This window comes from Chanodichthys erythropterus, chromosome 19 (assembly GCF_024489055.1).
Source record: "Chanodichthys erythropterus isolate Z2021 chromosome 19, ASM2448905v1, whole genome shotgun sequence".
Lineage (NCBI taxonomy): Eukaryota > Metazoa > Chordata > Actinopteri > Cypriniformes > Xenocyprididae > Chanodichthys > Chanodichthys erythropterus.
In genome coordinates this window covers 27,501,227-27,514,757 of record NC_090239.1, presented here as the reverse complement: position 1 = coordinate 27,514,757, position 13,531 = coordinate 27,501,227, and the positions used below count along the sequence as shown (strand labels likewise).

Genomic DNA, 13,531 nt, shown 5'->3' with positions numbered 1-13,531 from the left:
TGGCATGACATTTCAAAATGTCTCCCTTTCAACATTTTATATGTTATCTGTATTCTATTGTGAATAAAATATAAGTTTATATGAGATTTGTAAATTATTGCATTCTTTTTTCATTCACAATTTGTACAGTGTCCCAACTTTTTTGGAATCGGGTTTGTACAAATGCTTCAAAATGTAAATAACATTGTTTGTTTTTTTATTTTACAATAATGAGAACATTTTGTATTGGGGCAGTGATGCGTGCTGAAAAATAATGCAAAACATCTTTATCTTTATAAACATTGTCAAATCAACTTCAATAATTTATGTAGTTCAGATAACATAATATTTTGAGTTTCTGTTGATTAAACCAATCGCCTTTATTGTATTTACTCAAATTTTTAATTTCAATGAAGTCAAAATTTTAGGGCAACTTACTTTTTTAAGTTAAACCAAACAATTATGTTTTACAACACACATATATATATATATATATATATATATATATATATATATATATATATATATATATATATATATATATATATATATATATAATATTGTTTTGAAATATGATGTGAACGTTCTTGAGATTCTCTGTGACAGTTATGAATTTTGCACACAGCTCTAGGTCTTCTTGACCTTTGAGCAAACAAAGTGACATTTTTAATAAATAGCCTTCTTTACAGTGTGGGAATGAATTTTAAGCATATTCTTGGTGCTCAATTTGCTGCATTCATTTCAGTGACTTTTGTAAATGTTTCTTACTGCAGTGTTAAAATCTTCCATAAACATCAGACATCAGCCATTGACCTTACCTTTGATTTACCCCTTCATTAGCATATCTTCTGACATTTATTCGGGGAGATGTCGTGTTTTGGGTAAATAAGTCACGGCTCAGAAGACACATGTACAGGTGTTTAAAGGTACAGCACACTTCACTGCACTTTTGACTGCAGACATTCTGATATACAGGAAAGGTTTTTTCATTACATGTTTGTTTAACAGAATTATATTTCAATGCTGGTCATATTTTATGAAAGGACACGTGTAATGAATAAGTATTGCTTCAAATGAGTCTGCACTTGCTCAAGCACAAAATCATTGCAATGCATATTTTGCAATTGTAGGGCAGAAGTTTGGAACACTGACTGTGGAGCGTCTCCAGGTTGATGTCCATAATATTATATCCATTATAAAAATCCATTGGAATGTCTGCTGAGGAAAGCGATCTTTGTATTTGTCCTTTTTACAGTTAAGGGAATTTTCCATAACATACAGCTCTAAAACAATGTCCTTTGTTTACAAAGTCTCTTTTTAAAAATATTTTGCGACTGACTCACTCGTAAAATGTATTACGTACTAATGGACCCTTTCTCAATAGTAAATACAACATATTTATATAAAATATAATATTTATTGAACAACAATTAGCAACAATATTTGTTAACAATAATAGCCATTATAAATGACAATAGGGAATAAACACAATTTTACAATTCAGTCAAACATACAAAATCAGTGCTCTACAGAATGTAAGTTTAATATAGCTTTAATATTAAATTATTAAATTTAACATAACGTTTTATGTTTAACCACTATAAGAGCCAGCGGCAAATCCCGGAAGCACTGGCCGAGATGAAGCTGTTCTTGGCGGTACACGAGCTGCTGACGGCCTGGAGCTCGCATCTCTGAAACTGTCTAAACAAATTGTAAAATAGTTGCTATAATTAAATATGAGTCACATATTTCTGATCTAAACAATAACATTCGTGCTTAAAAAACTCTTAAAACTACAGTTTGTGTGTGCTTGTGTGTGTGTTTGTTTGTTCTCAACAAAATATTCTTCAGGTCACATTCAGCCAAGCCATATAAAAGTTGCACAAAAACTTAAAAAACTTTCTGAAGATATCAAACTATTCTGTTTGTGTCCTTGCCACATTGTCCTGACAATGTCACTTGAATTTGCTACATACTGGACAAAAGACACTTTAAATATCGGTTACGAAAAAAAAAAAAAAAATGAATAGTTCTTCAGCTACAATTCCTAAATTCACCATGAGGGATGTTATAATGAAACAAATCAGCCTAACCGCTACATTCTGAATAAAGGAGCTGTGAATGTCTGCATAACTGCATAAATATTTATTTTTTCCTATGATTCATGCCATGGGGTGTTTTCCATTGTGTCTGGATGGAATAATATGAATGCATCTGTTACTGAAATTCCCTGAGCGCGTCCTCATTTGGCAAAGAGCTCTATAGTGTTATGAGGTTTTAATAAGCTTTTATATTTAGTTTTATATTGTGTTTACACCATTCTTAAGAATAATAACTTTGAGGGTGCTAGGTAAATATGAAGTGCTTGTAGACAGCAGATGCATCAATGCTCACAAGGGCCTCTCAATTTTGCCCCTGTATTGGGGATCATGCACTTCCAAATCCATTACAGACCCAGTGCTGTTGGAGTGATGAGAGAGCTCTGACTTTATTATATTTCCTCCCATTCAGTTGCCTAAAATTCTTACACAAACCGTGCACTGCAGTTTCAAAGAATTTGTTTGTGCATTTTAAAGTCATTCTTTTCAATGAATTATTATATAGTTTTTGTTTACTATAAAATGAATATTGTAGTTATAGTCCAACAGGGGGATTTTAGAATCTGCAATTAATTTGAACATTTTAACACTTTTCAATAAGGTCCCATTAACACAAGTTAATGCATTAACAGTACAATACATTTGTTACTTTGTTAAAGTTAAATAAATACAACTGTTTGTTTTTAGTTCTTGCTAGCTCGGTTCCATTAAATAGTATTAACAGGGGCCAGTTGTTCAAAAAGTTTAATCTGGATCAGAATGATCTGGATTTGGAAATCATATGTTAGGCTATCCAGGATCAAGTAATGCTTCTTACTTTCCGGGCGGTTTTTCAAAGCAAAATTTGATTCTATCACCCTTATCCAGATACACACTTTTTCAGATTACCAAATCTGGATACTAGGGCTCTACAGAGCCCCTAAAGGGACATGGTGATAGAAAGAATATGAGATGGGGGGAAAAAAAACAGCTCAATGCTTTTTCGTTCTTCATAGCGTTCACCTAAGAAACTTTGCGTTCGCTTTCAAAGAACTTTTGACTGATTCCTCTAAATGATTGTGCCAAAGTAGTTTACAAACAGTGATAAAAAAAAAACGCTTTACATTAAATATATTTTTGTTTTGACATTTACAGCTGTTTGGGGATTATTGTATGGCACCAAAATCTCTTTTTTACTTTACTGAAAGGCTAAATATTTAGCCTAATGTCTACTTCTAATTGATTACTTTAACAGTTAAACTAATCAAGAGCAAAACAAAAAATGTGTGTGTATAAAATGAAAAAAAAAAAAAGTTGTATTTTTTGAACAGTTTTAAAATTTTTGTTCCTGAAATCACCCTTCTGATAGGATCATTATAATCCTGATTTCTTGGATCAAAGATATCCCAATCTTACTAAAAAGTTTTGAACAAAACAAATTGATGTTTTTTTTCTGTATCAAAACCAAGATTGGATCTTGTGATCTAGTCTGATTTCAGAATCCTTTTTTTCCTTTTGAACAACCCATTTTCAAGATTTGATCCAATTACATAGCCGAAATCCAATCAGATTACTTTTGAATAACTACCCCATGATGCTATTTTTTTATTTTAATAATGTAGTGAATGTTCAAATTAACATTAACTAAGATTAATAAATGCTAAAAATATTTTTCATAGTTCATGCTAACTACTGTTGTCAATTTGACTTAAATGAAACCTTATTATAAAATGCTACCTTTTTAATAATATTATAATTCTAATAATTTTTTTTCTTGAAAACGTATGTTGCTTATGAGGTAAATCCCCTTTTAAATACCACTGTCATTGCTTTCATATTTACCTGATTTTTAATCAAAACAAGCATTTTCTTCAAACAAATTGTGTTGAAATTCTTTTCTTTGCTGTTCACAGCAATTTCAGAAGCTTTCATGCTATTCCTATTCCAGCCCAAAAGAAGCCGACATATCTTCTGCCATATGGACAAATAAGAGCTTTCAAAGCAGTATGTGCTGACACATTGAAGTTCTGTGGCAGGTTTGTCTTATAGAAAATCACTTAAGACAGCATGAAGTGCACATCAAAACAGATGTTATTTTAAAGCGGTTTGTGTGTGTGTGTGATGGACGTAGCCCAGTAAAGGCCCTTTCACACAGGACGCGGTATGCGTTGCGCTGCGCTATGAAACCCATTTGTTTCAATGGCTTGCGCCGCGCGAGAACTGCGTCGACCAAAGCGCAGACGCAGCGGAGCGCAGCTTGCGCGCACGCCGCGGTCAAAGTTCAAAATAGTTCAACTTTTGCCGCTGCGCTCTGTGACGATTACCCGCGCGACCAATAGCAACGGGCATCCAAACAATCGGAAAGCAAAATGGACGAACAGCTATTTACTGTGTTGGAATTTCCAGAGCTATACAATACAAGTTTGCTGGTCGTATATTTACATCGGGAGAAAAGCTGTGTCATGGAGACATGACAGACATTGTCAAGAGCTGCTTTCTTTCTTCTTCTTACAAGCAGGGCTATTGCTATTGCTCACTTCTTAACACGGCCCGGGACATATACTTTACTGCTGACCGAAAGGTGGAACAACAATCAAGTGACTATGTATAAAACTCCCGCTACATGTTTGGAAAATTCCGCCTACTGTGCTCTGGCCAGCGCAGCGCAAATCGCTTTGTATCTGAAGGGCTGCGCTGAACCCAGCGGCGAGCGCAGCGCATGCCGCGTCCTGTGTGAAAGGGCCTTAAGAGCTGTTTGTGTAAACCTCACTCCCCTAATCCAGCCTGGTCTCATTGTTAATAAGTAGTTATTAATACGTAACTTTAAAAGACACAAAACGTACATATTTGTACGTTTTGAATGGTGCTAAAACGTACAAATACTGACGTAATTATGGCACCAAAACGTAAACATACTTACGTTTTTACTGCGAATAAAACGTAAAATATTTACGAATCTTTCATGTCATAAAAATATATGTATAAAATATATATAAATGTTCCCTTTTTAACATTTTTAGATGAATGTAATATCCCTAAACCCCACCCCGAACCTAAACCTACCCATTTTATACATAACGTTAAAAGAATAAATCATAATGGACAGAAATGTGTAGGAAACTGACAATTTTAGTAAAAACTATGACATTAAAACAATATTTTGAGCCACTTATCCTACACCTTCCCCTAAACCTACCCATAACAATTTCTTAAAACTATACTGTTAATAAATGAAAAACAGACAAACAAGCGTGACGTTAATCACAATCATTTATTTTTTGCAAATATGTCAAAAGTGGTACCAAAAGTTAAAATGATGATGAGTTCCAGTCGCAGTCCTCTCTGGCTGTAACGTAATAGTTTTTATAGGGTAACGTTACAGAGCAGAATATAATTTATTAATCCGTGAAATTATGAATCTGTTCTTCTCTCCGTGAAGGTGCGCACTCATTTCAAATGTCAATCCACTGAAACACGGCATATCGCAATCTGCGACGAAGCAGGTGAGAACCAATGAGCGTTCGATACCAGTGCCGTAAACCATGTCGTAACGCTTCTCGAGGGTGGCGCAGGCGCACTGGCGCTATTTTTTAAATTTGAATCATAACGTGCGCGGGCTTTGACTGTGACGGTCGCTTTTGCTGAGAATGAAGGTGAAGATCGACAGATAAAGGGCTGAATTTGAATCTGTTCCTCGCAAACATATGGATTCTAAAGATATGGAGTACAGCAAACAAATAAAATGGGTGTGATTTGTTAATTTATGTTGTGCTTTGGTGTATCTTATGGTTGTATTGTCAGTCACTGCATAGGGAAAAAATCGCACAGCAAAATAATACAAAACGATTATAGAAATGTTATTCATTTTAAGGTTTCAAAGTGTAGTCTCGTTTAACATTATTCAACGTTAATGACAATTAAACACAACTTATTTGAATCATTAAAGCCACGATTTTAATATTAATACATGGTAATTCATATACATTCACACTTTACGTTAACGTTAGATGTTTAACGTTTTTAAGCTGCTAATACGTAAGTATTTGTACGCTTTAGTGCTATAAATACGTCAATGTTGTACGTTTTTGTGTGTATGAAAACGTTAGTAAATGTACGTGTGGTAGAACCACACTTCACGTAAAAATACACACGTATTCTCATGAGATCACGTTGCCTAATCTCAAGAGGTGCTCTAGCGACTGACGCTAGAGACTGCGGTCTTTTAGCCTCCTTGTTAGAGCACCCGACTCCCATGCCAGCGGACCTGGGTTTGAGTCCCATTTAGAGCAGGTGGTTCAAACAGGAGGGGTTACATGTGCATGTGTGGTGTCATTTCAATGTCTGGCATCAAACTGCATAAACTGTTAGAAATCAATAAAACAATTACCACTTTTTAGATGTGAAATAAATAATGTGCCCTGAAGGACTGTGGAGTGACCACTCACATTGTATTTACTTGTTTTTTCAAGTGTAAGAGATGGTCAAAACACACTGTCAGCAAATAGACAGTTCACTTACACTGCGTGAAGGTAAATTTAGCAACCAATTACTTTTGTTCCAGCTTTTTATTTCTCCTTGTTCCTAAATCCTTCCTTGTTACATGCAGTCATTACCTTGAGAAAAAAATGGTACTGCACTGTGAATAATTCACTGAACTAATAGCTTTTTGTCTAAGTTCAAGAGTTTACACAGGGCATTGTGCCCTTAAAGTTTCCATGAAGATTACTTTTGCGTACGTGCGCATGTGTGTGTGTATGTGTGTGTGTGTGTTCGCCTTTGCAGGTTTCATTGATTAGAGGCTTGAAATTTCCTTTATCTTCTCTTTTTGCTCCCAAGTGGCTCCTATTACAGCATACTTCATCTCTTAATAGCTGTGGTAATTAAATGAGCAATTATCTTTAACAAGCCTCTCCAGATTTGCATCTAAACACAGCAGAGACCCACTCCAAGCTTTTTTCTGCATTTTGTTTCAAGTCCTTTAATATAGCAGAAATGTATTTGGGAAAACCCATGTTTTGCTGTCCAGGATCAGGTAATCCATCTTTCTTTTGTGCCAGTTTTTCAAAGCAAAACAGGACTGGATCACCCTGATCCAGATACACACTTTTCCGGATGACCAGATCTGGATTACCAGTGTTCCAAATGTTACATTCACAATGTTGGCTGCTAGCTATGAAAAAACAATAGGTAAAAGAGTCAATGTGGGTCATTTTAAGTGTTTTATTTGAAGAGAAAAAAAAATGACATAAACGATCAAACATCCCTTTCCATTCGCAGTTTCCTTTAAGCAATCAGACCCCTACGGAAGCACTAAAGGGACATGGTGAGGGAAAAAAATATTTAATTGGGAAAAAAATTATATCTTCGAATGCTTTTGCTTTCTTGCGCAAAAGTTTTGTGTTCCACCAAGAAACGTTGTGTTCATTTGCAAATAACGCAAGTTTTGAGAGTGAACGCGAAGTTCCTTGGGAGAACACAAAACCTTGGCGAGAGAACGCAAAAGCATTAAAATTCATTTTTCCTCCCATCTCATATTTTTTGCCCCATCACCATGTCCCTTTAGAGTTTCCGTAGCCCCTCATGTAATCCACAACAAAAACAAACACTTGCAAAAAGGGATGCTGCTGTTAGAAACGACTTTTGAGTGGTTCACCTCTGATGATTGTGCCAGTAGTTTTTAAGTGATTTAAAAAAAAACACTTAAACGTAAATATATTATTTTTGTTTGGAATCGAGGGATTATGTTATTGTGCTGAAGTCTCTTTTTTTTTTTTTTTTTCTTCACTTTACTGTACTGAATAGGTAGCCTAATGTCTATTTCTACTTTACTTCAACAGTTAAACTAATCAAGAGCAAAATAAAAATATAAATGTGTGTATATTACATGATACAAATGTTGTATGTTTTGGCCAGTTTTATTACATTTTTGTTTCTGAAGCACCCTTCTGTTGGGATCAGGATAATCCTGAATCCCAGTCTTACTAAAAAGAATTTTAAACAAAACAAATTGACGACTTGATCCAGATCAAAACCAAGATTGGATTTTGTGATCTAAACCGATTTCAGAATCCCTTTTTCTTCTGAACAAGATTTGATCCAATCTGAAAGCTGAAATCTGATCAGATTACTTATGAACAACTGCACATAAAATAAGATAAGGATAACTTCACCAATATAAAGACGTGTTTGTATCTCTTTCAGTGGTGAACTCCAAAATTCCACACTGAAAATCTGGCATTCAAAACCTAATATATACCTCAAAATAAACAGGAATTTGTGGATTTTGAAAAATCATGGTGATTCTCACATTCTTTTTTTTGAACTCTTTATTCAAACTGTTGATAATATAATTTCTTATATAAATAACAAAATTTGCATTTCTCACACTTTTGGAACCCAGCTTTCAATTTCTTTGAGCTTTGAAATGAGATTAATAAAATAAAGTGTTTTATTCTAAATTAACTTTAGAACTGCTTAAATTGATGAGGGCTCAAACAAAATATTTAGGCCTAAATTTAAGATATATATTTGAATTGCATATAAAATACTTCCATTTGGATTACACAGTTTTAACATAAACTAATAAGCTTAATGTGGTGCATATTAGTCAGTCATACATATGAAACGGGTAAAATTTCAGCAATATAGTGCTAATAAACTGTTTACCAACCATAAAGTTATAGTTATACAATTACACATATTTAAAGGCCCACTGAAGTGCCTTTAACGCACAGCATTATAGAGGGGATGCACGTGACGTCACCGCCGGCCGTTGTAACTGCGGATTGATTTTCAGCGTGAATGCCGCGAAAAACACACAAAACACATTCAAGAGCTTTGCGATTGACTGTACAAATTGATTTGACAAGAAATCTGAGGTACATTTTTACAGAATGCCGAAAGCTACAGAAAAGAGAAGCAAATGGATCGCTTCAATACACAGAAACAACTGGACTCTGGCAGAGAAACCTGGATTTGCAGTTATCATTATGTGTCAATATGCTGAAATTTGAGGTAAAATCATACTCTGTATATTGTATTGTTATATATTGTATATACAATTCACAAATTAAATATTTACCATCTTAAAGGTGCCATCGAACGTTTTTATTTTTACAAGATGTAATATAAGTCTAAGGTGTCCCCTGAATGTGTCTGTGAAGTTTCAGCTCAAAATACCCCATAGATTTTTTTTAATTCATTTTTTTTAACTGCCTATTTTGAGGCATAATTAGAAATGTGCCGATTCAGGCTGCGGACCCTTTAAATGCCCGCGCTCTCCGCCCACGGAGCTCGCGCTTGCCTTGAACAGTGCATAAACAAAGTTTACACAGCTAATATAACCCTCAAAATGGATCTTTACAAAGTGTTCGTCATGCATACTGCATGCATGCATTAGATTTGATTCTCAGTGAGTTTGAAGTTGTGTTTATGAATTATACAGACTGCAAGTGTTTAATAATGAAAATAACAACGGCTCTTGTCTCCGTGAATACAGTAGGAAACGATGGTAACTTTAACCACATTTAACAGTACATTAGCAACATGCTAACGAAACATTTAGAAAGACAGTTTACAAATATCACTAAAAATATCATGATATCATGGATCATGTCAGTTATTATCGCTCTATTATCTGCCATTTTTCGCTATTGTCCTTGCTTGCTTACCTAGTCTGATGATTCAGCTGTGCACAGATCCAGACGTTAATACTGACTGCCCTTGTGTAATGCCTCAGTCATGGGCTGGCATGTGCAAATATTGGGGGCGTACACCCTGACTGTTACGTAACAGCTATGTTGAGATTCGCCTGTTCTTCGGAGGTCTTTTAAACAAATGAGATTTATATAAGAAGGAAACAATGGAGTTTGAGACTCACTGTATGTCATTTCCATGTATTGAACACTTGTTATTTAACTATGCCGAGATAAATTCAATTTTTAATTCTAGGGCACCTTTAATACTTTGCATAATTGGATGCTTTTAAATAAATGCTGACAAAAACTATACAAGTTTTAGGGCTGGACGATATATATAACATTGATATAAGTGATAACCTGAATTTAGACCTACCTGTATTTATATAAAGCGTTCACAGGCAAATTTGCTTTAAGTAATTCCCTGGCGTTGAAATCAGGCACATATGTAATTGTCAGGAAACACGATTCCTGGCTGCATGTCAATATTCAAAGTTTTAAGGAACACTATATCACGTCCAACCTTTAGTTTAAACTGATAATCGTTTGTTTTACTCGCAGTTTCCCCTAGAGTACCTCAGAGATGACATATTTTTGTAAGCCAACCCGGAAGTTAGTGGCGCACGGGTTCCCTCGATCAAAAACCTATGCATTTTTCCCATAGACTTTTGGAAAATCACAAAAAATAAGCTCTGTGTTTTACAAAGGGTTATGACACTTACACGTTTTGTCTATCAAAATAATCTATACAAGTTAACACAACATAAATACATTTTGAAGCCTAAACAAAGTCGTCAGATATAAAAAGCTAACAGTAGGCTATAAACGGACTACAGCACACCATGGTCGCGGATCAACGTCAACACCAACAAGCTTCCTCAAACTGTATTTAAAAACCAACTTTATTAAAAATATGCTCGCTGATTATGATCTGCACTGTGAATGAATACTTATCCACTTTTTCATGAGACATGCTGTCCAAATGTCCTGTTTGTCATGATGAAGTCTAAAGTCCCCACCAAAGGAAGTAGTTCCTTTTAGCAACTTGTTAGCAACCGCTGTTTTTAAGACACAATAAAGGTTTAAAAAAAATCACAAGTTGGTTATAACTGGTGATTTTTATGTCATAGATCAAAACATGAAAATATTTAGAGGCTTTGTTAACCACAGACCTTATTTCAGGTGATTTAGCAAAAACCCATTGATGGGTGCTAAAATGCTAACTCACTTCCGGGTTTTGCCCACAAAAACACGTCATTCCTGAGGTACTCTATTAAATCCAGTCATGTGGCAGATTCTTTTGCCACTTAGTCCGGCTGAGGGAGTGTGTTCCGGCAGGAAATTTCAACTGAAACAGGAAGACAGGGCGGGACATATGGAACAGCTCCTCCCCTTTTTTAAAATAGCTAATAGCGTTTCGTTCATATCGCAGCTCAGCCATAGCCAATGAGCTCGTAAAACTTCAGTTTCCTTTTAATCTTTAACCGTTTTTCCTCATAATCTCCTCCATATCGCTTTAAAATATAGCATTCTGTGCAGAATTCCGATATGTTTTGTGGTCTGTGCCGACTCGCGGATACGATCCACTCTGCGCTATCATGTCTCTGGATTGGCACAGACTGCTCGCGCTATGGTTCGCGTGACAATAACGTGAAACCAGACTTCATTCACCTCAATGGAACACATATTTACACGGTCTTAATTGTTCCCTATCCCCTATATAGTGCACTATGTGCCATTCACCATTTAGAAAATTGTAAATGTGGGAGCAAATGACCGATTTCAGCCACAGCTTCAGCATCTATTTATAATGTAGGGGGTGGGACGCTTCAGATTCTAGAGAGAATTTGATTGGACAGAAGATTTGATGAGAAGCTGAAGTGCGCATTGATGTCATGAAAATCCGTGATCTATTTTAGCGGAAGTGAGAGACTGTCAGTTTTGAATGCTTATATCTCCTAAATGCAAATTTTGAAATTGTTTTGGAACACACCAGCTTTTTCATAAAATTGAGGCTAACATATTCATACTAAAGATAAAAAACTTACATTTTGATTTCAGGGGGACTTTAAAGCTGCTGTCCGCGATTTTTGGCCATCTAGCATTTAATAAACAGAACTGCACGCGTCTTGCGGAGGAACATTCTAGCCGGAGCTACTTTTCTCCGTGTATGTCTATGGCGAGTCACGCAGTTACCGTGATACTCTGCGGCGAGTCCTACCAGTCCGGTCTGAAATAGTCCGAATATAAACACTTATTATAAGTGTGCCATAATGATTCAGGATAAGACGAAAACACGGTTTGGAAAATGGATTCATGTTGTATATTCTCATTATATAACTTTTGTAAATCTTTAACACAAAAAAGTTGCGGACTACAGCTTTAAACTAATTAAATAGTGCTTATTCAACACACAGCTACAGCCATATTTGAAACGTTCATACTTTTTAACTGAAAAAAAAAAATGGTTTCACAAAAAAACATGACTTCCGTTTATGTTTGAATACATGCTTTTTGAAAATATGATTATTCAAATAAAATCTATTAGATGCATATAGCTAATAAACTGTTTCATTATGTATAATTGATAAATATGCATTACGTGAAGTGTATTAGTTTGTTCCCATCTAAAATGATGGCAATTTTATATGCAATCCATATGCATATAACTTAAATTTAGCCCAAAATATTTTCATGAGTGCACGAAAAAATAAAATGAGGTCATATTTATTCTGATGCTATAAATAGGTTCGTGTGAAATGAGGCCAGACTCAACACTCCTCAATTTGACCCGGAATCCCACAGCAGTCGCTCAGTGCTGTGAGTGTGGAGGTGAAGGGCATCATGTCCAGGGAAATCTCCATCTCTCCCTCCTGCTGCTCTAGCGCAGGCAGCAGCACGTTCCTTTGGATACGAGACGAATCGGACGCGATCGAGACCTTGTCGAAAGGTAAGGCCACGTGACCGGGGACCAGAACCAGGCGCTGCGGGCTTGAAACACCCTGCGCGTCCTTGTGGAGCAGAGTGGTGTCGTGATGGTAGGACACCAGCTCGTTTGTGAAGTTCACCGTCTCCACCGCAGAAGACGCGCAGAGTCGGTTGCAGCCCAGAATAGTGCTAAAGGCTTTGCGGAAATCCGCGTTGAACGCGTAGATGACCGGGTTGAGCGATGAGTTGGCCCATCCGAACCACACGAAGATGTTGAAAGTGGTGCTGCTCACGCACAGAGAGTCTCCGAGATTGTCCAGGTCACAGAATGGCACGATGCAGTTGAGGACGAAAAAGGGCAGCCAGCAGAACACAAACACCCCCACGATGATGGAAAGTGTTTTTAACACCTTAGTTTCTTTCTTAAACGTGCTTTTCAGCGACTGTTCGCTCGCGCAGTCGTGGCTGTTCTGCATGTGTCCGGCTGCCCTTTCCAAAGTGGAGATCCTTCGGATCTGCGTTTGTGCGATCCGATAGATCCGTGTGTATGTTCCTATCATGATGATCACTGGGATGTAGAAGCTTATGAGTGAAGATGCTATAGCATACGTCCTGTTTAAAGTCGCAGTGCAGTCCTCCGAATGTATGGTGAGGTTTAAAGGCGCGTTGTGATCCACAGCCCTGTGCCAGTTCATTCTGACAGGGATGAACGAGATCAGGACAGAAAGTGTCCACGCCATCCCGATCATTACAAACGCCACCTTTTGGGTCATTTTACGCTCGTAACGGAAGGGGCTCGAGATGGCCCAGTATCTGTCCAAACTGATGATGCACAGGTTGAGTATAGAC

At 36.5% G+C, this 13,531-nt stretch overlaps 1 protein-coding gene across 1 annotated transcript in view; it reads right to left on the bottom strand.

Annotated features, from left to right (window-relative positions):
- Positions 1-12,525: 12,525 nt before the first annotated feature.
- Positions 12,526-13,531, bottom strand: part of drd6b (dopamine receptor D6b) — a 1,311-nt gene continuing 305 nt past the window's right edge. Inside the window, exon 1 of the mRNA XM_067369663.1 lies at positions 12,526-13,531. This exon is cut by the window's right edge and continues 305 nt beyond it. Coding sequence (XP_067225764.1) covers positions 12,526-13,531 — 1,006 coding nt within the window.